Raw genomic sequence first — 26,521 nt, forward strand, 5'->3', positions numbered from 1 at the left:
CTGCTGGATGGGGGCCAGTCTACACTAGGGAGGGAGGAAGAGATCTGTCCTGCCCTCTGGAAGTGGCTGCAGTTACTTCACCAATATTCAGTGGCAACTGCCCAGTTAAAGAGAGAGAGTGGTATTGTTTACTTGGAGCAGGGAGACCTCCACATGATCGCTTGTATCTGCTCTCCTTCAAAACTGAGATGATTTTGTACAGGTGCCGGAACCCCGTTTGACATTCAGAGGCGAAAATAAACTCTATCTCGTCTTGGCGGGTTTGAGAGAAAACATGGAAGATATCATGGATCTGCAGAAACAAAGCAGTTTGTTCATGGCTATTGATAGGACTTGGACCACAATGGAGTCCCTGTGCAACTATTACTTCTCAAAAAGAAAAGGAGTACTTGTGGCACCTTAGAGACTAACCAATTTATTTGAGCATGAGCTTTCGTGAGCCACAGCTCACTTCATCAGTGTAGCTCACGAAAGCTCATGCTCAAATAAATTGGTTAGTCTCTAAGGTGCCACAAGTACTCCTTTTCTTTTTGCGAATACAGACTAACACGGCTGTTCCTCTGAAACCTATTACTTCTCACTGATCCAGCGCAGACAGGTGCAGAAGATGTATGTTATACCGTAGCATAGGGATTCACCCAACTTCATTCTATGGACCTATTATATAGGACAGCCCCAATTGGCAAACCTTACAGAGGTAAGAGGGTGAGGAACAGTGAATAATTTTAATAAATGAGGGAATTTTCAACGTGATTAATAGACACTGAGGGACATAACTGTTTTAGGTAAAAGATGGTTTTAGATAATTGTGATTAGGATAATCATGTGGGCTCTTTGGTTCCGTGCTTAGTTCTAGAAGATATACTGTGCTCCAGTAGCAACAGTCTGTTGAAATCTGCTGTCAGTGAAAGATCTAAGAGGAGCCTGAGTCTAATATAATGCAAAGCGGAGAGACAGTGTAGTCTAATAGATTGGGTGATGGATGGGTTCTAGTCCAAACTTTGCCACTGTCCTGCCACATGACTTTGGACATCATTTGCCCTCTCTGCTTCCCTAACCTTTTCCTGGTTGGTCGATATTGCAAGCTCTTCAAGGCAGGGACTGTCTTACACTGTGTCAGCAGGAGAGTGAGTTTGTGTGTGTATGGGGGTGGGGGGGATGTGAGAAAACCTGGATCTATGCAGGAAATAGCCCGACTTGATTATGTAAAGAGTTGTCACTTTGGATGGGCTAGCACCAGCAGGAGAGTGAATTTGTGTGGGGGGGTGGAGGGTGAGAAAACCTGGATTTGTGCTGGAAATGGCCCACCTGTTGATCACTTTAGATAAGCTATTACCAGCAGGACAGTGGGGTGGGAGGAGGTATTGTTTCATATTCTCTGTGTGTATATAAAGTCTGCTGCAGTTTCCACGGTAAACATCTGATGAAGTGAGCTGTAGCTCACGAAAGCTCATGCTCAAATAAATTGGTTAGTCTCTAAGGTGCCACAAGTACTCCTTTTCTTACTGTGTCTGTAAAGCACCTACCACAATGGAGACCTTTACCCTGATTGCACCCTTTAGGCACTACAGTAATGCAAATAATATCAATGCCATGAACCGTGTGACAAATAGTGCCCATAACTGCATACTGTTGGAAGAGTAAAAAATAAAATTCTTACATTTATCCAGATATCTGTTGTTTCTTCATAAATAGTAAGTGGTGTAACAGAGTCTGGCACAGCGTCTATTAGCTTCTGTCTTTCCATAGCATCATCTTCTACTGCGATAAATAATGCAGGGGAGATCAACACTATCTGTAGCCGTGTTTGGGAGCGATCCAGCAAGATGGACCAGGCACTATTGCAGAAAAAAATATGAATAGTTATGAGTGCATTTCTTTTAAGTATTAGACAGCAGAATTTTATTTGACTCTTAATAACACCAAGCATTTTGGTGGCATCAAGAATGGTCAATTTCAGGTCCAGTTAGAAGATCCCTTTAACTTTGGCCAGGTAAAACAAATTTTCACTCTAGCATTTCAAAGAATCACGTCAGCTCTGAAGTAGGGGTAGAAAAACCAGTTTTGCCTGATTTCAGCCCCACTCAAACCCTGTGGTTTCAAAAGCTCAACTATCTCTAATGTTACCAGATTTGGATTCTGCAGAATGTGGAAAGAGGAGCAAAGAAAAGAAAAATCTAAAGGGAAGGAGGAAGCAGAAGTTTGTAAACTGAAATTTAAAAGCCACTTGTGAAGATATTTCTAGTCTTCTTGGATGCTTAAAAAAATTATTCTGAAGCTTAAATGGCTTGACAGTGTCCTCTCCAGTGGATCCAATCAGCCTGTTATCCACGTAGCCTTGTTAACATTTCTGTAGGAAGCCAAGCAAACACAGGAAGCGGGCTCCTGTATTTCTTCCATGAAAAAAAAATGTTAAAAGGAGAATGTCAGCTTTTGATCCAAGAGGTGGGATAAGTACAATTCTTGTGAGTTAGAAACACTGCACCACCTTGTCTTTAGGGTTAAAAGTTTCATGTAAATGTAATTAGCACTTACAGTGGGGTTTCTGACCAATGAGTTTGGTCAGCAACCATGGCCCAGTGGTTCAGGTGCTAACCTAGGACTTGGGAGCCCTGGGTTCAATCGTCTCCACATCCACAGACTGCCTCTGTGACCCTGGGCAAGTCTCACAGTCTCTCTAGCACTCAATTCCCCATCTGTAAATGGGGGTATCATCACTGCCCTGCCTCCCAGAGGGATTGGGAGCTGTGTTCCCTCCAAGCCACACGACCACCCAAGAGTCAATCAAGTGCCGCACACATCTAGCGACGTGTGCTTAAGTGCCCCTCCCCACCGCTGCTCTGCAGCCACATTGCTCCTGCCCTCTGCCTTGAAGCCCCTGACCAGCTGCTCCCAGAACCCTCTGGCTTGCTGTGCCGTGCAGAGCAGAGGTGGGCTGCTGATGTCAGGGTGTTCGCCTCCCACCAACCAGGTACCCCACCTCCACAGAGCAGGGGTGGGAGGACAGGGCTCAGGAGCAGAATGGAGTTTCTAGCAGCTGCTGCGGTCTGAACGAGCCTTCTGGTGAGTGCTGCTGTGCTTAAAGAGATAGCGCATGGTCTCTCATAGACTTCCCCAGCAGCCAGCATACACACACAGTCTCTGTCTCTCTCTCTCACAGACAGTCTCTTTCACACTCACTTCCCAACACATACTAGTGTTATTGTTGATACTTTTTGGTACTTCCTGCAAAGCACATATATTCTCTGTAATTTTATTCTTTCAAAGTGCTGTTATTTTAGTTTTTATACTGGTCTGTGCATTTCATAATTTTATTTCTCTCTTATGCTTAAATTTAATTCTTTAAGTAGTGAGTTCTCAGATGCCTAATCTGTCCTGGCTGGAGTTATCACGCCTATGGTAACTTATTAAAAATACATATTATATCTAGGTTTTTTGCTTCTATTGGAGGCACACATCCACACATGATCTCGATATTGGTGCATGTAACAAAATTCATTCTGCACATGGATGGAAAAAAACAAAACAAAACAGAGGGGACACTGATTGGGAGGATAAATACATTGAAAAGACTGTGAGATGCTCAGCTACTATGGTGACTGGGTCAGATAAATACCAGAGACTGATTTGACTCTCTTTGATTTTGAAGAAGTGCCCCCATCCCCTTCACTCAAACCAGGGTGGAGCGATGCATAAACAAGAGCAGGCTTATGCCAGAAAGAAAGACAGAGCCCAAAACAGCCCATTTCTAACTGTATCACCCCAACCCCTGTAAGCAGAGACAGGTTTAACATACGCACTATTTTCCTTCTGGAGTCCACCCAGCTCTTGCAATATACTCTATTCCTTCAAACAGGATCTCGAATGGCTGCACTAGTTCTTTATCCATGACAGCTACAATCTGTTGAAGACAACAGCAATTCAGTGACACTGGAATAACCTCACCAAGGTACAGTGTGTGCACGTATGTGTACACACACACACACACACCCACCAGGTATCTGACACTAGAACGGGCCTATCCTGTTTGAAACACTGATCTACAGATTAAAATTTGACAATTGCGCATCAAAGAAGTCTGTTTGCTTTGACATGAGATACTAATTAACTAAAAAGTCATAAATGTCAAATTAATGTAGGAGATAAATGAACCTTAAAACTTACTCTTCCTTCAGCATCAACTGTTATTTCTGACATTTTGAAAGTGACCTTTGGATTTGCTGTACCTATAAAACAGACAGGTGTTAGCAGTCACACACAAACGGTGCAACAGACAATGTGTTTGCCTCCAGGAGGACACACCCAGGTTTCCGATAATTCTGAAATTCAGTTCATATAGAAATGAAAAAAGCGAAGACGCTGATTACCCTAAATGTGCTGTCTATGGAGGGCATGGAATTCAGGTCAAAGAAGAAGTAACAGACACATCTGAGATTTAGGGAGAGGAGGAGGCATCGAGTGAAACTGCATAACCTGCTAGAAGAGCAGCAGCTCTCCAGAACAGATATTGACCTCTTTAGACTTGCAGCACGATCTTCACACGCAGTTGTAAGTTATCTCTCCACACGCCTACAGGTCAGTTCTGCCTACCCACTTCCAAATATCTCAGTACGCCAGTGTCCAACAATATTTGTTTCCCACCCTCCTGCTGCAATACAGTGTCTATAAAAACCCAAGCCTGGCTGCTGGAGACACTTACTCTTGCCATTCCAGGGGCAGTGACAGGACCACTAGCTGTAACATTGGGTCAGGAGCACACACAGTCTGTGGCCCAGGCTCTAAGCAGAAAGAGAGCACCAAATGCTCCTAACCCCCATGCCACATCACTAGTGTACTGCCAGCAGCTAAATACAAAACCCTCAGTGAAACCTGATCACTCTGCAGAGTTCACACTGAGATGCTGCAAAGAGAAACAAGGCCACACTGTCAGATAAACATGACAGCAGCTCCAAAAGAGGGAGGACACAGTGTGTGGCCAACTCACGAGAGACCTAGGTTCAGCAGTGAACTTAGGACCAACACCACATTGTAGCCGGAAAGCTGGCACGGCCGCAAGTGAGTAGTCTGACCTCCATGGAGGCTGTTGCCCCAGCCATATTCAGTCCACAAGCACAGCACTCAATTAAAGGAGCCACACGGGCAGCACCATTCATAGAACCTTGTCTTTGGAGGCTAGGCTGGGCATTGCCATAAAACAAGAGGAATACAATGAGAGCATCCCAGGCGATGAGACAGGGGAAAGAGGAGAGAAGACAGCAATGGTCTCACCTGTTTTGGGATATCTAAAGGAATCCGTCCTCCTGGTCTCCAGCATGGGGGATGTGACATGAATAATTTCCACCTCTGACTCATCGTTTTCTTCATAAAGAATCCTAAGAATTTTGCCTCCAGTGACAGCTAGAAAGGAACAAATACATATATTATTACAGCTGTGCTGAATGTGAAATGTATCGCACACAGCAATACTGGGAGGAGTGGTAGATACGCTGGAGGGGAGGGATAGGATACAGAAGGACCTAGACAAATTGGAGGATTGGGCCAAAAGAAATCTGATGAGGTTCAATAAGGATAAGTGCAGGGTCCTGCACTTAGGATGGAAGAATCCAATGCACCGCTACAGACTAGGGACCGAATGGCTAGGCCGCAGTTCTGCAGAAAAGGACCTAGGGGTGACAGTGGACGAGAAGCTGGATATGAGTCAGCAGTGTGCCCTTGTTGCCAAGAAGGCCAATGGCATTTTGGGATGTATAAGTAGGGGCATAGCGAGCAGATCGAGGGACGTGATCGTTCCCCTCTATTCGACATTGTTGAGGCCTCATCTGGAGTACTGTGTCCAGTTTTGGGCCCCACACTACAAGAAGGATGTGGATAAATTGGAGAGAGTCCAGCGAAGGGCAACAAAAATGATTAGGGGTCTAGAACACATGACTTATGAGGAGAGGCTGAGGGAGCTGGGATTGTTTAGCCTGCAGAAGAGAAGAATGAAGGGGGATTTGATAGCTGCTTTCAACTACCTGAAAGGGGGTTCCAAAGAGGATGGCTCTAGACTGTTCTCAATGGTAGCAGATGACAGAACGAGGAGTAATGGTCTCAAGTTGCAGTGGGGGAGGTTTAGATTGGATATTAGGAAAAACTTTTTCACTAAGAGGGTGGTGAAACACTGGAATGCGTTACCTAGGGAGGTGGTAGAATCTCCTTCCTTAGAGGTTTTTAAGGTCAGGCTTGACAAAGCCCTGGCTGGGATGATTTAACTGGGAATTGGTCCTGCTTCGAGCAGGGGGTTGGACTAGACGACCTTCAGGGGTCCCTTCCAACCCTGATATTCTATGATTCTATGTTCCTTTGGGTACTAGTGGGGAAGTTATATCGTATACCACATGATCCAACTATCCAGTAAACTGTATTCGACCTTTCACTACACCAAACAATCATGAATCTCTTACAAATGCTGTTATCACATGGGTTAGTAAAAAGCTCTTCTTTCCAGGCTACATCTCCAGAGCATGAGCTGACCTCTCATGAAAAACAGAGAGAGATTAGCCCTTCTGCTATATATTGTACGTACTCCCCTCCCTTTGTTCTTTTCTCCAATATTACTATAGGGACACTTGCCTAAAAGCAAATCTTCAGCCTTAAGAGCTCATTTCCTTCTCTCCCCCTCTGAAATCATGGTTTTGTCTGGGGCATCATGCATTAAGCAGCAAACTGTTGCGAAGTTACAAACAGAGGGTCATACCGCAAAGTGGGCTGAGAAGCAGGAAGTGAAATTAGGCAGAGGCGTTGAAGTCATTTCCACCCAATTTCTAGAGAAAGTCTGTGACACTGGCAGACCATGTGCCAGCCCAGGCCTGACTGAGCACTGACAAACGTATAGCCAGAAACCAGTCTTGCCTATCTGCGTGTTCGCATTATCAAAATAAATATTAGATGTTAAGTTGATAAGAATGTGCTTAGTGTTTTATAAAATGCTTGTGGGATGCCGCATGTATTGTTCTCACCCAATTACACCCCATGTTATAAGGTAACAGCAAACATTTGCATTGTATATACACCTGCAAGGAGGTAACCCATCAAATAGAAAGAAGCCTCAAGTAATGTAAATGAAGGACTATAGCGGGAAGGTGCTAATTCCAGTGCATTTCAAAGCAAGTGGCCATTGTGTGTGATGATCGGAGATGAACAACTAAATGCATTCCTCATCCTCCGATCATGAAAGAAAGAGCCCATGTGGGTCACAAAACTGTCAACTTGTTTTCTGTGAGAAGAAACTATGAATATGGACCCAAGAAAAAATTCATCATCTCCCGTTGGGATTCTATGAGGGCAGAATAACTGAATGAGAAGATGGCGATCTCCAGAGTTATTCTGGGCAGCCCCGAGAGATTTTTGAGAAACTGGCAAATTATGCCATCTCTGTTACCATTGGGAATTCACTGCGATTCACCTGTATATATATTTTACCTCCTTTAACCTTTCAATAACTCATTTATTTTTCCTAGCTAATAAATCTTTAGTTAGCTTACTATAGAATTAGCTACAAGCGTTGTCTTTGATGTGATATCTAGCATGCAAATCAACCTGGGTGAGTGACTGGTCTCTTGGGACTGGGTTTAACCAAAATATTTTCTGATTTTTGGTGTAAGTGACCATTTATCATATAGTTCAGCTTGCCTGCATGGCAAGCTAGACTGGAGTGTCTAAGGGGACTGTCTCTGACTCCATTGTAAGACTATTGTTGTACTTTGGGAGATCACATTTGGTACTAGGCTGGTGAAATCTAATTATAGAACATACTACCAGTTTGGGGAGCCTGCCCTGAAGTAGGCACTCCTGGTCGTGAGCCACTCCAAAGTGACGTTTCATGCCTGTCAGACAGATTACATTTAGCACACTTACTTGGCTCAGCATTCGGACACCACCAGTAGCCAGTGTATCTATCAAATTCCTCCTGAAGCACAAAAGTAGCTACCCCAGCAGATCTGGGATCCTCTTCTAGGTTGGCCAATTCTGAACAGGCAACATGAGAAAGAGTTAGCCAAGATCCGAGCTCTTCTGCTGCCACAGCACCTAAAAACACTCCCAAGTTGTGTTTTCCCAACCGTTGGCCAAACTCACCCTCAGGATAAATTGACTGGAAGAGGAAAACAAGCCTTCCCGCTTTCTCAACTTCCAACCAGTTTCTCAACTTTGAATGAACTAGTACTAATGAAGAAAATATTCTCTTTGCACCTGCTAGCTTAACTAAAAGCTAAAGTAACTACGGCAAAAGCTTTTCTGCACAACAGAAACTGAAAGTACTTACATTGGGAAAAATGTAAAAACAGTACCAGCATTCATTCCATTGTAAAGACTGAAAATAATATAGATCCTTAATGCAGTGCATGACATTGTGACTTACTTATAAAGCTTGAGTTGACCTCAAAAGTTAAAGATGTTTTCCTCCTGCTTCCATATATCATCGAAAAAGCAGCACCGTTAAACTATTTAAAATTTGAGGAGGGCTTATTAATGCAGCATTATTTATTTATATGGATTTTAGGAAATTAAGGCCTCAACACAGGTTGTCAGTTTCATGTTTAATGGGTTTAAATTTAAAAAGAAGAATGTATTTAACTCTTAAACATAATTAATTTTTAATTGATTTTTATCCACCCTGGAAGTGGGTATTTCCCTGCTCCTTCATCCAAGTCACACAGTGGTATATCTGTAAAATACAAGGAGGACTTGTGGCACCTTAGAGACTAACAAATTTATTTGAGCATAAGTTTTCGTGAGCTACAGCTCACTTCATCGGATGCACGATAAAGTGAGCTGTAGCTCACGAAAACTTATGCTCAGATAAATTTGTTAGTCGCTAAGGTGCCACAAGTACTCATTTTCTTTTTGCGAATACAGACTAACATGGCTGCTACTCTGAAACCTGTAAAATGCGGTTAGGGTGGAAGCAAAGGAAGAGAAATTATTATATGAACATGAGGCAGAAGCCAGTGTGCAAGTCAGAAGCACTTTAGATCACTTCCAAGAGCTCTGCAGCACGTCTAGTCACTGGTGGGAATTCTCCTCCAGTTCTGCCCAGCTCATAGCGCCTCCATTCTGAAGGAAGCAGTCACGGGGAAAAGGGAAAACTTTGGGTTCAACGAGAAAAGCTTCTTTGATGCATTCAAAGAATGAGCCACCTTGCCAGACTTCATGGACATGGAAGTGAATTGCTCCACAACGCCAGCAGAAGAAACACAGAGAACGTAACATACAGATGGCCAAATTCAGCCCTGGAATAACAGGGCCAACTCCCATGAATTTCAATAGAAGCCATTAATGCCAGTGCCAAATTTAGTCTAGAGAATACACACACACAGCTGAAGAGATTAAAGATCTGGATTGTAAATTGAACATGCATTACCGTTATGGACAAAGGTTAGCCTCCTTTCTTCTCTGGTTAGTATATTAGAAATCCAGATGTCATTGCTATGGATAAATGCAATCCAGTTTGGATCAGCTGGGCACAGTTTTGGATCCATCCGTATGTTTGGACAACTGGTCTCCACTAAATTGGGCTTTAAGGGCTGTTGCTGTTTAAAAGAAGAAAAGATGAATTAGACAGCAATATAAAACACATCGACAACAGGAGCTAAACTGTTACTCTGTTCATCTCCAAAAAGATGGATGGTTTCCATTAAGTACAGATACAAGTGTTACTGGAAGGTACAGTAGCCAACTTCTACTTGCATTCAAATGCTGGGGCTTAGCGCGAGAAGAATCCAACCTTTTTTGACCAAGAAAAACATAAAATACCCACATGCTGCCGGTAGGGAAGCTTCTGCTGCCACTGTGCCAACTGCGTGGTTCCACAGATGCCACACTAACGGCCTGAAGACAGACACCTTTCATCAGCACTAGCAGAAAGTCAGCGTGTTTACAAAGGCTCACTGCACTTTAAAAAATTGCATCCTGATGGATGACCTGGCTGAAGCACGTAATAGCCTCATTTGCTAAACCCACTGAGAATGCAGCAGCATCCATCAGATGATATGATTAGACTGACATCAAGCATTTGTTACATTAAAAAGAAATTACTCTGGCTTGGAAGTCGGAGTCCAGCTTCAGCACTTAGGCGGCAGTGACCCCAGCTGCTCTTTCACAGAGTTCTCTACTCAATTCTTCAGCCCAATCTAATGAGTAGAAACCTTGTAACAAGTAATTTCACGGAACGACTTTTACAGTCTCCAGATTTATGATTTAGTGTTACTATGCACATTCCTTTCTCCTCTTCGCCCATCTGCTCAACATTACTAGCCGTCGACTTCACGTGATTCCCCCCCGCCCCCATCTCTAGAACGCATTTCAGTGACCCTCAGCATATTTGTACATCCGGAGCTGGCTGCTTGATCTACAAATCTCATCGCCTGGACTCTTCTGCAAACAAATTCCTGACACAGTACATTAACATAAGGATTAGCAATGTACTTGAACTCACAGTAAATCCGTGAGGGCCGCCGTCTTTTACGTGGTAAATTCCACTGCCAGCCTGAAACAGAAAGGTGCCGCTTTCTCTGTGATAATCATAAGAGGCAATTCCAACTGTCCCAATGCGCTTTCTCTCTCGCAGCAATTCTTCTTCGCGGGAGTACATCCCGTAGTCTAGGGAAGCCTGAATAGGGAGAGAGAGGAGAACTCATCTGGCTCGCTCTACTTTTTACTTGGTCTTCTCATGTACAGAAAGCATCTTCTCTGGCACCAAAGAGCCAAAGATGGCTGGCTGCTTGAGTCGTATTCTAGCATCTCTGGCAAACAAAGAAACGTGTTAATCTAATGAGAATCCCACTGGCTGCAAGCAGCCTGCTCATTCTTGAGTCTCCGTCCTCGTACCAGTAACTCTGGGCCAGGTTCAGATCTCACATCATTGTAAAGCCGGTTGTAATTCCGCTACCAATTTAAATGGTGTTAGTCCCAATTTACACCGGGGAGAACAAGAGCAGAATAAGGCCCTGTCTGAGCAGAAGTCCTGCTGATATGAGGTAGAGGTAAGAGTCTGATCAATAGTGTCCCTTTGGGTGGAAAAGAGGGTAGGAGCAGATAGTGCCCCTTTGGCTTTTTAGCAGTCTGGGAAGTCTCCCCGCAACAGTCTTTGGGGATCTTATTTGAACCAGGGCAACAAACGTTTGTGATGTCCCTCGTAGACACAGCCATTTTCTTTGTAGGATCTGCGCTACCCTTTCCCAGTATCGGTGCATGGGCAGACATAGGCCAATTCTGTCTCAGGAGTTTTACATACACCCTTTTGAGCCAATGAACAGGAAAAGAGAGGAGAATGTTCCTTCCTGCTGGTTTCAGATCTGATTTCTCAAAGGAAGGATGGAAGCCAAAAGTGACCTCGGGCTGGCCTACGCACAAGTTGCACTGGTTTGACTTAGGGCTTGTCTACATGAGAAAGTTGCACTTATATAACTTGAATTGTTCTAAACACAGTCAAACTGGTGCAGAAAGGCTGTCTGGACACTCTCAGTTCAGTATAAGAATAGCTCATTTTGTTTTTTTTTAAACCTGCTTCTAATCAATTTAAGCCGGGGTGGCCAACGTGAGCCTGAGAAGGAGCCACAATTTACCAATGTACATTGCCAAAGAGCTACAGTAACACGTCAGCAGCCCCCTCATCAGCTCCACTCCACCCCACTCCCGATCAGCTGTTTGGTGGTGTGCAGCAGGCTCTGGGGAGGGGAAGGAGCAAGGCTTGGCAGGCTCAGGGGAGGGGGCGGGAAAGGGTGGAGTGGGGGGCAGGGCCTGTGGCAGAGCCAGGGGTCGAGCAGGGAGCACCCTCCGCCCCCGGCAAACTGGAAAGTTGGCATCTGTAGCTCCAGCCCCGGAGTCGGTGCCTAGACAAGGAGCCGCATATTAACTTCTGAAGAGCCGCATGTGGCTCCGGAGCCACAGGTTGGCCGCCCCTGATTTAAGCAAAACCAAAATAAGCTGCTCTTACACCAAAATAAGAGCATCCATAGAGCCTGTTAACTTTCTTGTGGAGATTTAGTTAAATTGTTGCAAGCTTCAATGTGGACACACAAACTGGTTACACTGGTTTTGCTTGCCCTTACAGCTGCAAGCTAAACCAGTATAAACCAGATTTCAATGAATTTAAAGCGTATCCATACAAGATTGCGCCAATTTAAATAAATCAGTTTAAAACTCACCCCCCTTTCGTTAAAATTAGGCAACTGTGTGCACAGACCAGGCGCTAGAATGAGCAAGCTTCTGGAAATGCCTAGGGAGATTCTGCCTTAGGAGAAAGAAGCAACCTGGGCCGGAATGGTGCTCAGAAAGCTGCACAGTTTGTCCATTTTTGCTTCCAGACCCAAAAACCTAGTGAGAGTCGATTTTTGTTTTCGGCAAATCACTAGTGAGTGCTTTACTGCTATACAGACAACGTCCACACACCAGGCATGTCTGGCTGGCAGCTCGATGGTTACGAGGCAAACAGAACGTGTTGTAAAAGAATTAAAAATGTCGGCGGTGACTAGAGAGGAAAAGTAGTAACACAGAGTTTAACTAACTCGAGCCAAGATCCACAGTGATCAGCTGGGAGGGATGAGAGCACCACGAGCATTTTTAGTAGGACCTACAGCCTCATGAGGGGACAGACTGGTAACATCCAGGGTGCTCACGTCATAGCTAATGCAACAGGGGCAAGTCCTGCCACCCTTCCACACCAGAGGACTGCTGCAGGTTTGCTGAGGGGAAGGACAAGGACACAGGGAGACCACATAAGGGGCACGTACCACCTGTGCACTACTGAGTGTAGCTCGGAACTCCAACATGAGGACCAGAAGCAGCTGGGGGATTAAGTATATGGATCAATTGATCAATAACCCCCTCCACTGCATTGGTATTCACTGTGGGCTCCCATAGTCTTGCCATTGACACAGCAGCCATACAGTAGACTGGTAGAGGAGGATTTTGGGGAAGGCAAAAGCTGTGACACCTTTAAACCAACTGTATCAGAAGTCACCTGGACTCATTAGAAGTGAGGCTTCTACAATAAGTCCCTTGCTCTTCCTTCAGAAAAATTACTACAACAGATCTGCTGGAAGCTACATGCAGCAATTACAACCCCGGCAGGGGGAGCAGAAGCCACCCAGAAAAGGATTTTTTTTTAAAATGATTTATGCATGTTGTAGCCTTTTGTAAAAGTTGACAAGATAAGATCTTTTTAAAATTTAACAGTAAAGCGCTTAGCTAAGCACGAGGGAAAGTAAAAACGTTTAAGACCTTAAGACATTCACTGCACAGCCTGTTGGTGGCTCACAACTGCAATAACTCCAGCTTGCCTGAGCAGCATGAATGCCTGCCATGAGGGAAAGAAGGTGTCATCATGTTCACGTACCTGAAAGAGATCCAAAAGGGGTTTCCAGGAAAGCATTAGGACTTCAGCTTTGTTTATGGTTTTGGGAATTTCCGAATAGAAAAGCGTGTTCTCCCTGTTCTCGCCAGACATGGCTATAAAGAAAAATAGTATTCATTCCCCGTTATTGAAATATGACAAATGCTCTCCCAGGAGTTGATAAAGACAAACCAAAAGACACAACAGCAGACTGAGCAATTGCCTTCCTAAGGGGGAACCACTGAACGTCTGCACATTGCAGCCTCATTCACAGCATGGGATGGTGGGGCCGGGGGAAGGGGGACGCTGCAAGCAGAAAAGGAGGAGGTGCCTGTAGGTGAAATTTTGGAACAAGGCACCATACCAAGCACACAGGCATGCTGCCCCCTAGCACACTGACATTCCCTGGAAAGTCTATATCAGGACCTGTTACTGAGGGACAATTCAAAATCAAGCTCCAGAAGCAGGGCTTCTTAATTATTAAAAGCTCTTTGCCGGATTACAGAGTCATGCCCCTTGCCTGAAATGGTACGTCTACACTGCAGCTGGGACAGCAAGCCTAGGCATACCCAGGCTAGCTTTGCTTAAGCTTGCTCATTAAAAATTGGAGCGTCGCGGCGGTTGCACAGGTGGTGGCATGGGCTAACTGCCTGAGTGCATACCTAGGGTCTGGAGCAGGACTGGACTCCGGTGGCTAGCCGGTGACACTGTGGCTACACTGCTATTTTTAGCAAGTTAGCTTGGGCATGCCTATGTGTGGTGCAATCCCTGCTCCTGATTGCAACATAGCCATACCTCAAATGAGAGGGTTTCCAGCTACCTTTTGATGGGGTTTCTCCCTCACCCCCAAAAAGTACACTTGTTAGACAAAACAAATCCACACATTTTTAATCTTCAGCATGGGGGTTGGACTAGATGACCTCCTGAGGTCTCTTCCAACCCTAATATTCTATGTTTTATAACCTTTGGGGCCAACTCCTACTAAAGTTAATGGGAGTTTTGCCACTGACCTGATTAGCAGCAGGATTAGACCTAGTTACGAATCACTTTCAACATAACAGTCACTCTTCTGCCTAAACATTCTTTACCTCCTTTTGTTAAAAGGAGCCCATAAGATTTCTCCAAAATGAAAGAACAATTTCTCTTTATTTTTCATTGTTTACTTTGTCTCTAGTCAGTTTCGCCTTCCCCTGTTTCAGACAGATGCTTTCCCATTATTTGCGTGGGTTTTTCACACAGCAACAACAGAGAAAGGTATACCTTTTAAATATATAAAAGATTGCGAAAGTAAAACTACAAGGAGCAGCAGGGTAGGTGCAGTTCCTGATTTCCTGTTTGGATATGTAAAGTTAAGTAAAGACTTGGAAAACCGCTATCATGGTAATAGGGAGTAGGCACCCACACACACAATTTCTTTGCTTGATAAAGTTGCCATCCCTCTCCCTTCCCTTCTGCTTGTTAAGGACTGATAAGCGTTGCAGCTGCATAAGGAATGTGGGTGTCTAAAGAAAACACTTCTTTACTCAAAGGGTAATCTCCCCCTTCCTTCCTTTCCCAGCTACATAGATGAGCTTGGGGTCATGGCTCCTTCCTCCCCTCCCTGCGAACTGCTGAGTAAGTGAATTTTTGGCTACAACTACTGCAAAGAAATGTATCTTCAAGGTAAAAATGGCTGTATAATATGCTTAAACAGTAAACAGGGGCGGCAATAATCATATTCAGTATATAGCTATTAATATTCATTGTATGGCTTTCATATTACTCAATAAGGGCTTTGGGGGTGTTGCAACAAATGTAGGTATTTATATACTAACTTAGATAAAAAAAGTGTGCCGTAACTAATCCAGTGCTTGCTCGACAACTGGGTCGAGGGGAACAAGTACAGCAATAAAGAAGCCCATTTACTCAATCCGCCTCTGGGTCCTCCTGCTCAATCTCTAAAAATTACTTTAAAAGTACTGCTATAAATGGATGAAGTGTCAAATTAACCATGTCCATGAAACTGCCTCACCAGGGTGCTGTGAAGGTCAGTTAAAATGTTACTAACTCCCATTTTATGAGAGGGGAAACTGAGGGGGACAGATCATCAGTTTCAGGTTTTGGATCAGCTTGTGGGCAGACTGTGCCCCCATGTGGCACTCCATGGATTTCATTGAGGTTCCACACCTTCATTCTGAATTGCTAATCAGACTCTAAGGGTACATTTACACAGGGATAAGAGACACACAGCACAGCTGTGGGTGGCTCAAGTCAGCTGACTTGGGCTCGCAGGGCTAAAAATTGCTGTTTGGACTTTTGGCATTGGGTTAGAGCCCGAATGTTTACACAGCAGGTTTTCATCCCTGGAGCCTGAGCACCATGAGCTTGAGTCAGCTGACCCAGGCCAGCCGCAGGGTTTTCTCCGCGTGTAGACTTTCCCAAGAAGCAAGCACTGAAGTCAGAATTCAGCTCTGGCTCTGTTTTCTGAACAGGGCTTCACCACTTCCTGTAGACTGGATTTTTCATGTTTACTACTGTGGCTTTTGGACAGAAACCACAAAACCTGCTAAGCCCCGCCCCCATCATCTGCAGTACCTTTCACACTACAAAAATCACATGGAAGTACTAAAATTGGCATAGCATTGACTTAGAACCCCAGATTTACCCAGTTTAAGTGAACCACAATTAGTAAAAATGAGTGAAAAGTGAGGAGAAGAGGCCAAGAATAACAATTTTAATACATCCATTCACGGGAGAAGCCAAAGATAACTACAGGAAAAACAAAGCATTTCATTTGTGTAAATAAATATGTCCCCATTTTTACATATCCTCCCAGCTATCTGCAGTGACCCTGGAAAATATGCTCTATCTGGAACAGCGGCATTGAGGTGTCTGAAAATTATGCTTACAATTTCTCTTTTTAGGAGGCTAACATGCAGATATGCTCTTTTCCCCCCTCCATCAGGGTGCAAGCAAATAGAAAAACAAATTCTACCAATGTTTGGGGGGGGAGAAATCAAACTTATTTTCAATAGAATCAAGTCCATAACAATGAGAGACATAAGCCCAGAAAGACCTCCACGGGCGGCTACTCCATCTCCCCAGCTAGTGCAGGGCTGTTCCCGAAAGAACACTTTCTAATTCTTTGTCCAGTTCTAAGAGTCCCAAGAGATGACGTTTCCACCACCCTCCCCTCTTTCCTTTGGAAGATTTTTTTTCACAAATGTTAAGGCCTGAAAGGACCAGGACGATCAGTTAGTCTGACCAGCAATTGTAGCATCAAGCCCATAACGAGCCCTTCTGGTTTTGCTGTCCAATACATCTTATTCACAGGAAGAACACGAAAACCACCACTGAGGTTGTCTGGGTTTGAATCAAGACATGGGTCACGCAAGCAACTTACCCAGATAGTAGATCCTATCTGAATGGGGTCCTTCAGGGTCATTTTTCTTCACAAACGTGAAATCATGAGGAGCCTTGGCCACCATGTAGCCATGGTATTTCCTAGTGTCTGTGAGCAGTTTTTTAAGCTGACTCCAGGAATATCTTTCTACATAGAAGGGTTCCAGTGTTGGCTGCTCCTCTGCCTCAGCATGCTCCTCGCTTTCAGACGTTCCAAAGATTTCAAGACCCAGCTGTTCAGTTTCCATGGCTGCTGCCATGTTGCATGTTTCTGGAAGAACGGGACAAAGGGGACACTTCAGACAGCTGCCTTTTAGCATGCTAGCAAATATACTCCAAAAAAGAAATAGCCCAGCAAAAACAATACAAGCAAACTGCTATTTCAATACAAGTTTTAAACAGAGATTTTTATTTTGGAAAATACCTTGTCATCATTCAGGCCCAAACCTTTAAGCATGAGATGTGGGGATGGCATTAAGAACTTTGCAGATCAATGTATATTTTATATAAAGTTTTCTACTTTTGTTAAATAGGTGCTTACTCTCATTTTACGAAGGAGGTACAACAACAATTCCTTGGTTCTTCTTTGTTAAATCTTGCATGATTACTTTTCTCTGTCATTATCCTGCATAGGTTACCTACCTTTATAGTATAAGCCTATATTACAACCAACAATGACTAAGGTTGTGCAGCAGTCAGGGGGAAAAGTTTCCAGATACTGTATATGGAGCCTTCCAACCGTGCACAGTTGACCAATGCAACCACATGACCTTATTAACATTGTCCTCCTCCTTGCAGTCACTTGATAAGTCTTCTTTCAAGTTAGATCGTAAGGGCAGAGATCAAGTCTACTCTTGTGTAGCGCAACCTGATGCTAACTGGGGCCTTTGTGCACTGCAATGCTGCTACTGCTAAATAACAATGATGCAAATATTACCATAACTGTTGACACTCAGGTTCAACATTCCCTCTACACAAGACAGTGCCGTGCCATTAAGTTCCAGTTGAGCAATGTGAACATCCAGCATGAAGCCCAAGTCTTGTTTTGTGTTTTTCTAGAGATCCATTTCAGAAATTAACAAATTGAACTAATGTTCAGTTTGCCAGGATGGAGAGCCATCAGCATGGAAACTGAATTGCTTGTTCGCTCCTAGAGGAGGTCCCTTCAGTGCAGAGGAAAGGGGGAGGGGGGCACCATAGGAACGATGGTGTTGCCATTAAGCGTTACGTACCTCTTCTAGGGACAGAGAGGGCTCCAGCGTACAGGAGTGTCAGTCCAGCACTTTACATAGACACTGAAACAAAAATAAATAAAATACTTTCTTTTATAAAAAGAGTGCCATGTTGCTACAAATCCCAGTTATACCACAGAGCTACACAAGTCCAAGCTCCCATGCAACTATAATACACACACACACAAGTGTGCCTGACATACACAACAACATACAACAGGCGAGCTGAATAACAACTGGAGACCAGCCAAAGTTGCTGGGTGTGACCTGAACCCCAGCCCATTTTAATACAAACAGCTAAAATTCAGGGGCCTGGGGAGGGCATGTTTGGAAAAAGTTCCAGTTTGGCCCCATCTTTGCAAAACAATCATATTATCGAGAGCTTATCATCCATAGATCTCAAAGCGCTTTACAAAGGAGGTTAGCATCATTATCCCCATTTTACAGATGGGGAAATTGAGGCACAGGGAGAGGAAACGACTTGCTGGGACTAAAACCCAAGTTTCCTAATTCTCAGTTTCCAGCCACTAGGCCTCTCCAAATAAATCTCTGCCCTATTTTTCCTTTGTCCAGGCCATTTACAAAGCATAAAACGGACAGCAGAAATGAAATGCCTCCTCCATCACAATCAAAGCACATTTGGAGAGTGTCCAAAATTTTACCCGGGTTAAAGCAATGCTTTGCTCATAACCTAAAAGAACTTAAGACATGCGTGGGCAAACTTTTGGCCCGAGGGCCACATCGGGGTTCTGAAACTGTATGGAGGGTTGGGTAGGGAAGGCTGTACCTCCCCAGACAGCCTGGCCCTTGCCCCCTATCTGCCCCCTCCCACTTTCCAGCCCGACTGCCCCCCTCAGAACTCCCAACCCATCCACACACCCCCCTTGTCCCCTGATTGCCCCCTCCCGCCCCTAACCGCTCCCCGGGGATGCTATCCCCTATCCAACTCCCCCTGCTCCCCGTCCCCTGACAGCCCTACCCCATCCAACCGCCCCCTGCTCCCTGTCCCCTGACTGCTGCCCAGAACCCCCTGCCCCTTATCCAACCCCCCTGCTCCCTGCCCCCTTACCATGCCTCTCAGAGCGGCAGGAGCTTGCAGCCACAGCAGGAGAGGCGGGCCGGAGCACTGGTGGTGCAGCGAGCTGAGGGGGGACAGCAGGGGAGGGGCCGGGGGCTAGCTTTCCTGACCGGGAGCTCAAGGGCCGGGCAGAACCATCCCACGGGCCGTAGTTTGCCTACCTCTGACTTCAGAGGTCAGACCTCACACTTGCATCAGAAGCCTCTTGTATATTTTGCAGAGTCCAGCAAAATTATTCCTGGTTATTTCTACCCACCTACCTGGGTAGGTTTCCAAAATTCTGGTTTTCAACATACACATAAAAAGCAGCAGCAGCTTTTAACAGGCAGATAAGCATGAAAAATGTCTACCCACATAAAAAGCTGAAGTCAACGGGATTTTACATAGGTGCAGGGGTCTGCCCACTCACAGCTGAATTTGAATTACAAATGTCATCAGCCCCTTTCACTCAGTTGACACTCGTGGACGCCCCTCCCCACCCTCTTCACTCCCCTCCCAAATATATTTAGGACATCAAAATAACACTCTCTTAAGCCCGCTTAATGGCATAACTGCAGCCTACACAGAGGATGGAGAGGTAGTGAGGGATTAGATGCCCACATCTGTGTCTCCGCATTAACCACCACAGAACAATATCTTATGAATAACATCCTTTGGAGTGGCTTAGCTGTGCAAGTGTCAGGCAGGTCAGGTTTTAGAGCTTGCTGAACACCCATACATCTGCCCACACAGTCAATTAGGAAGACATATTTTCTTGTTACAGCTACGACTTCTATGCCATTCAAACGAATTAGAAGTCAAGAAAGGATGCTGCAATAGGAGAGGAAGCTGGAGTATGACCAGCCAAAAACAAACAGCTTTCAGGCTGTAAGAGTCAGGGGTCTGAGGCATGGCTGGCCCTGAAAGCTGCCTGGCAAAGGGTGGCAAAAGGGATCACTTCCTCTTTTGGAAAGGGAGGCAGTGTTGCTTAGAAGACAGAGCACTGGGCTGGGAGGCAGAAGATATGGGTTCTATTCCTGACTTTGATGCTGACCTGTTTGACTTGCCAAAGTCCACCTCTTTCCCCTCCTTGTGCCTCAGTTTCCCCACCTGTAAAATTTAATCAGACTGACCTCCTTTGTACAGCACTTTGAGACATATGGATGAGAAGGGCTGTATAAGAACTTGTTATTAATATTTCTTTGCTGATTCTTAATTAATGCCCTCTCCACCCTGATCTCTCAGTATATTAAGTGGAGGGTAGAGAAAGGCTATGGTAACTGCTTTGGGGGTTGTGAAGAATATGAGATACCTAAATGGAAGGCCTGAGATTCCCCCCCCCCATACTTTAAATATCCCTAGTGTTAACCGGAGTGTGAGTGGGGTGAGGAAAGAAACCACTCAGGCCTGACTGGTCTCTCTGGAGGGTACTGACCCAGCTAGGAGGCTCTGTCCAAGCCCTGTTGCATTTTATTCTCATACTTTGAGCTGGGTATTCCCAACAGCCTTCCCCACCTGGCAGTGCTGTCTGCATAGCAGCTCCCTGTTCAAACATACCCTGCCAGAACGCCCCTATTGTCATGACCCATCTGGGGAAGGGTCCTGCATGTGAGTGGTAAGTCAGGGGAGAGAAGAAGTGGGTGCATGCATGTGGGGCACAAAGAGAGAGAGTGTGTGTGTGAGAGAGAGAGAGAAGCGAAACATCCTCCGGGTGGGGCACAGGTGCGCATGGGCAGGGAGACCATTCCTGCAGATAAGTCACTTGGCACTATAAAGAGTATGAGAGTCCAGCAGATAAGGCCCTCATGGGAAGAGCCCTTTAGAGGGAAAGGGGGGAGGAGAAGTTATTACAAAAGACTTTACGTAGGCAGAGAGTGAGGGAGAGCATGGGGGCTAGTGTGGGACCAGCAGCGGGGAGCAGGTGGGCACGTGTGTGTGGGGGGGTGTATGGAGCCCTGCAAGGTCGGGGGGGACAAAGTGTGGGGGTTGTGGGATCTGGCAGGTGGGAAGGCACAGCAGGGATGCGTGCACACATGTAGCAGGGGGAGGAAGCACAGGGGGAGTCCAGAGGTGGTGGCAAGGAAGCCCAGCCATGGGTGTGTAGCCCCGCTGGAGAAGGAACACAGGAGCTCTGTGTGCGTGTAGATTTGCAAGGTTGTATATGTGGGGAGCACAAGGATTGTGTGTAGCCCTGAGGGGGGATGGGACAGAGGGGGTGTGTGGGAGGGGGAGCATTCTCAAGGTAAAGAGACGCATGTGTTGTGGAAAAGGGGAGCGCTGTGTGTCTGTGTAGCCCTGCAGAGGGGACTATGGGGGGGGCAGCGCTGTGTGTGTGTGTGTGTGTGTGTGTGTCGCCCTGCAGAGGGGGATATGGGGGAGGGAGCGCTGTGTGTGTGTGTCGCCCTGCAGAGGGGGATATGGGCGGGGAGCGCTGTGTGTGTGTGTGTGTGTGTCGCCCTGCAGAGGAGGATATGGGGGGGGGAGCGCTGTGTGTGTGTGTGTGTGTCGCCCTGCAGAGGGGGATATGGGGGGGGGGAGCGCTGTGTGTGTGTGTCGCCCTGCAGAGGGGGATATGGGGGGGGAGCGCTCTGTGTGTGTGTGTGTGTCGCCCTGCAGAGGAGGATATGGGGGGGGGGAGCGCTATGTGTGTCGCCCTGCAGAGGGGGATATGGGGGGGCAGCGCTGTGTGTGTGTGTGTGTGTGTCGCCCTGCAGAGGAGGATATGGGGGGGGAGCGCTGTGTGTGTGTGTGTCGCCCTGCAGAGGAGGATACGGGGGGGGGAGCGCTGTGTGTGTGTGTGTCGCCCTGCAGAGGGGGATATGGGGGGGAGCGCTGTGTGTGTGTGTGTGTGTGTGTCGCCCTGCAGAGGGGGATATGGGGGGGGAGCGCTGTGTGTGTGTGTGTGTGTCGCCCTGCAGAGGGGGATATGGGGGGGCAGCGCTGTGTGTGTGTGTGTGTGTCGCCCTGCAGAGGGGGATATGGGGGGGCAGCGCTGTGTGTGTGTGTGTGTGTCGCCCTGCAGAGGAGGATATGGGCGGGGAGCGCTGTGTGTGTGTGTGTCGCCCTGCAGAGGGGGATATGGGGGGGAGCGCTGTGTGTGTGTGTGTGTGTCGCCCTGCAGAGGGGGATATGGGGGGGCAGCGCTGTGTGTGTATGTGTGTGTCGCCCTGCAGAGGGGGATATGGGGGGGCAGCGCTGTGTGTGTATGTGTGTGTCGCCCTGCAGAGGAGGATATGGGGGGGGAGCGCTGTGTGTGTGTGTGTCGCCCTGCAGAGGGGGATACGGGGGCGGGGGGGAGCGCTGTGTGTGTGTGTGTCGCCCTGCAGAGGGGGATACGGGGGGGGGGGGAGCGCTGTGTGTGTGTCGCCCTGCAGAGGGGGATATGGGGGGGAGCGCTGTGTGTGTGTGTGTGTGTGTGTGTGTGTGTGTGTGTGTGTCGCCCTGCAGAGGAGGATATGGGGGGGGAGCGCTGTGTGTGTGTGTCGCCCTGCAGAGGGGGATACGGGGGGGGGGGAGCGCTGTGTGTGTGTGTGTCGCCCTGCAGAGGGGGATATGGGGGGGGAGCGCTGTGTGTGTGTGTGTGTGTGTGTCGCCCTGCAGAGGGGGATATGGGGGGGCAGCGCTGTGTGTGTGTGTGTGTGTGTCGCCCTGCAGAGGGGGATATGGGGGGGCAGCGCTGTGTGTGTGTGTCGCCCTGCAGAGGAGGATATGGGGGGGGAGCGCTGTGTGTGTGTGTCGCCCTGCAGAGGGGGATACGGGGGGGGGGAGCGCTGTGTGTGTGTGTGTCGCCCTGCAGAGGGGGATATGGGGGGGGAGCGCTGTGTGTGTGTGTGTCGCCCTGCAGAGGGGAATATGGGGGGGGAGCGCTGTGTGTGTGTGTCGCCCTGCAGAGGGGGATATGGGGGGGGGGGGGCGCTGTGTGTGTGTGTGTGTGTCGCCCTGCAGAGGGGGATATGGGGGGGGGGGAGCGCTGTGTGTGTGTGTGTGTCGCCCTGCAGAGGGGGATATGGGGGGGGGGAGCGCTGTGTGTGTGTGTCGCCCTGCAGAGGGGGATACGGGGGGGGGGGGGGAGCGCTGTGTGTGTGTGTGTCGCCCTGCAGAGGGGGGTATGGGGGGGCTGCGCTGTGTGTGTGTGTCGCCCTGCAGAGGGGGATATGGGGGGGGGAGCGCTGTGTGTGTGTGTCGCCCTGCAGAGGGGGATATGGGGGGGCAGCGCTGTGTGTGTGTGTCGCCCTGCAGAGGGGGATATGGGGGGGGAGCGCTGTGTGTGTGTGTCGCCCTGCAGAGGGGGATATGGGGGGGGAGCGCTGTGTGTGTGTGTGTGTGTCGCCCTGCAGAGGAGGATATGGGCGGGGAGCGCTGTGTGTGTGTGTCGCCCTGCAGAGGGGGATACGGGGGGGGGGAGCGCTGTGTGTGTGTGTCGCCCTGCAGAGGGGGATATGGGGGGGGAGCGCTGTGTGTGTGTGTGTGTGTCGCCCTGCAGAGGGGAATATGAGGGGGGCAGCGCTGTGTGTGTATGTGTGTGTCGCCCTGCAGAGGAGGATATGGGGGGGGAGCGCTGTGTGTGTCGCCCTGCAGAGGGGGATACGGGGGGGGGGGAGCGCTGTGTGTGTGTGTGTCGCCCTGCAGAGGAGGATATGGGGGGGGGAGCGCTGTGTGTGTGTGTGTGTGTGTGTGTGTCGCCCTGCAGAGGGGGATATGGGGGGGAGCGCTGTGTGTGTGTGTGTGTGTGTGTCGCCGTGCAGAGGAGGATATGGGGGGGGAGCGCTGTGTGTGTGTGTCGCCCTGCAGAGGGGGATACGGGGGGGGGGAGCGCTGTGTGTGTGTGTGTCGCCCTGCAGAGGGGGATACGGGGGGGGGGGGGGAGCGCTGTGTGTGTGTGTGTGTGTGTCGCCCTGCAGAGGGGGATACGGGGGGGGGGAGCGCTGTGTGTGTGTGTGTCGCCCTGCAGAGGGGGATACGGGGGGGGGGGAGCGCTGTGTGTGTGTGTGTCGCCCTGCAGAGGGGGATATGGGGGGGGAGCGCTGTGTGTGTGTGTGTCGCCCTGCAGAGGGGAATATGGGGGGGGAGCGCTGTGTGTGTGTGTCGCCCTGCAGAGGGGGATATGGGGGGGGGAGCGCTGTGTGTGTGTGTGTGTCGCCCTGCAGAGGGGGATATGGGGGGGGGGAGCGCTGTGTGTGTGTGTCGCCCTGCAGAGGGGGATATGGGGGGGGAGCGCTGTGTGTGTGTGTCGCCCTGCAGAGGGGGATACGGGGGGGGGGGAGCGCTGTGTGTGTGTGTGTGTGTGTCGCCCTGCAGAGGGGGATATGGGGGGGGGAGCGCTGTGTGTGTGTGTGTGTGTGTCGCCCTGCAGAGGGGGATATGGGGGGGGAGCGCTGTGTGTGTGTCGCCCTGCAGAGGAGGATATGGGCGGGGAGCGCTGTGTGTGTGTGTCGCCCTGCAGAGGGGGGATACGGGGGGGGGGGAGCGCTGTGTGTGTGTGTGTGTGTGTCGCCCTGCAGAGGGGGATACGGGGGGGGGGAGCGCTGTGTGTGTGTGTGTGTGTGTCGCCCTGCAGAGGGGGATATGGGGGGGGAGCGCTGTGTGTGTGTGTCGCCCTGCAGAGGGGGATATGGGGGGGGAGCGCTGTGTGTGTGTGTCGCCCTGCAGAGGGGGATATGGGGGGGCAGCGCTGTGTGTGTGTGTCGCCCTGCAGAGGGGGATATGGGGGGGCAGCGCTGTGTGTGTATGTGTGTGTCGCCCTGCAGAGGAGGATATGGGGGGGGAGCGCTGTGTGTGTCGCCCTGCAGAGGGGGATACGGGGGGGGGGGGGAGCGCTGTGTGTGTGTGTGTCGCCCTGCAGAGGGGGATACGGGGGGGAGCGCTGTGTGTGTGTGTGTGTGTGTGTGTCGCCGTGCAGAGGAGGATATGGGGGGGGAGCGCTGTGTGTGTGTGTCGCCCTGCAGAGGGGGATACGGGGGGGGGGGAGCGCTGTGTGTGTGTGTGTCGCCCTGCAGAGGGGGATACAGGGGGGGGGGAGCGCTGTGTGTGTGTGTGTGTGTGTGTCGCCCTGCAGAGGGGGATATGGGGGGGCAGCGCTGTGTGTGTGTGTCGCCCTGCAGAGGAGGATATGGGGGGGGGAGCGCTGTGTGTGTGTGTCGCCCTGCAGAGGGGGATATGGGGGGGGGAGCACTGTGTGTGTGTGTCGCCCTGCAGAGGGGGATACGGGGGGGGGGGAGCGCTGTGTGTGTGTGTCGCCCTGCAGAGGGGGATATGGGGGGGGGAGCGCTGTGTGTGTGTGTGTCGCCCTGCAGAGGGGGATATGGGGGGGGAGCGCTGTGTGTGTGTGTGTCGCCCTGCAGAGGGGGATATGGGGGGGGGAGTGCTGTGTGTGTGTGTGTGTCGCCCTGCAGAGGGGGATATGGGGGGGGGGAGCGCTGTGTGTGTGTGTGTGTCGCCCTGCAGAGGGGGATATGGGGGGGGGAGCGCTGTGTGTGTGTGTCGCCCTGCAGAGGGGGATATGGGGGGGGAGCGCTGTGTGTGTGTGTCGCCCTGCAGAGGGGGATACGGGGGGGGGGGAGCGCTGTGTGTGTGTGTGTCGCCCTGCAGAGGGGGATACAGGGGAGGGAGCGCTGTGTGTGTGTGTCGCCCTGCAGAGGGGGATACGGGGGGGGGGAGCGCTGTTTGTGTGTGTGTGTGTCGCCCTGCAGAGGGGGATACGGGGGGGGGAGCGCTGTGTGTTTGTGTCGCCCTGCAGAGGGGGATACGGGGGGGGGGGGGGAGCACTGTGTGTGTGTGTGTGTGTCGCCCTGCAGAGGGGGATACGGGGGGGGGAGCGCTGTGTGTGTGTGTCGCCCTGCAGAGGGGGATACGGGGGGGGGAGCGCTGTGTGTGTGTGTGTGTGTGTGTGTCGCCCTGCAGAGGGGGATACGGGGGGGGGGGGGGAGTGCTGTGTGTGTGTGTGTGTGTGTGTCGCCCTGCAGAGGGGGATACGGGGGGGGAGCGCTGTGTGTGTGTGTGTGTGTGTGTGTGTGTCGCCCTGCAGAGGGGGATACGGGGGGGGGGGAGCGCTGTGTGTGTGTGTGTGTGTGTGTGTGTCGCCCTGCAGAGGGGGATACGGGGGGGGGGGAGCGCTGTGTGTGTGTGTGTGTGTGTGTGTGTGTGTGTGTCGCCCTGCAGAGGGGGATACGGGGGGGGGGAGCGCTGTGTGTGTGTGTGTGTGTGTGTGTGTGTGTGTCGCCCTGCAGAGGGGGATACGGGGGGGGGGGGAGCGCTGTGTGTGTGTGTGTGTGTGTGTGTGTGTGTGTCACCCTGCAGGGGGGGATACGGGGGGGGGAGCGCTGTGTGTGTGTGTGTGTGTGTGTGTGTGTGTGTGTGTCGCCCTGCAGAGGGGGATACGGGGGGGGGGAGCGCTGTGTGTGTGTGTGTGTGTGTGTGTGTGTGTGTGTCACCCTGCAGGGGGGGATACGGGGGGGGGAGCGCTGTGTGTGTGTGTGTGTG

General features: G+C 49.5%; 1 protein-coding gene across 7 annotated transcripts in view; it reads right to left on the minus strand.

Annotated features, from left to right (window-relative positions):
- DPP8 (dipeptidyl peptidase 8) overlaps positions 1-26,521 on the minus strand; it is a 54,472-nt gene that overhangs the window by 19,508 nt on the left and 8,443 nt on the right. For 6 of the 7 annotated variants that reach the window (XM_075133222.1, XM_048866678.2, XM_048866679.2 and 3 more), the window contains exons 2-12: positions 17,986-18,048; positions 16,755-17,024; positions 13,376-13,488; positions 10,475-10,648; positions 9,401-9,569; positions 7,897-8,007; positions 5,269-5,397; positions 4,165-4,226; positions 3,801-3,901; positions 1,661-1,838; positions 133-292 (exon numbers count right to left, since the gene is read on the minus strand). In XM_075133222.1, coding sequence (XP_074989323.1) covers positions 133-292; positions 1,661-1,838; positions 3,801-3,901; positions 4,165-4,226; positions 5,269-5,397; positions 7,897-8,007; positions 9,401-9,569; positions 10,475-10,648; positions 13,376-13,488; positions 16,755-17,013 — 1,456 coding nt within the window. In that variant the 5' untranslated portion in view covers positions 17,014-17,024; positions 17,986-18,048. Of the gene's footprint in view, positions 1-132; positions 293-1,660; positions 1,839-3,800; positions 3,902-4,164; positions 4,227-5,268; positions 5,398-7,896; positions 8,008-9,400; positions 9,570-10,474; positions 10,649-13,375; positions 13,489-16,754; positions 17,025-17,985; positions 18,049-19,054; positions 19,483-26,521 lie in introns of those variants that run through there. The other variant, XM_048866677.2, reaches the window with a different exon arrangement.

The sequence above is a fragment of the Caretta caretta genome, chromosome 10 (assembly GCF_965140235.1).
Source record: "Caretta caretta isolate rCarCar2 chromosome 10, rCarCar1.hap1, whole genome shotgun sequence".
Classification (NCBI taxonomy): Eukaryota; Metazoa; Chordata; order Testudines; family Cheloniidae; genus Caretta; species Caretta caretta.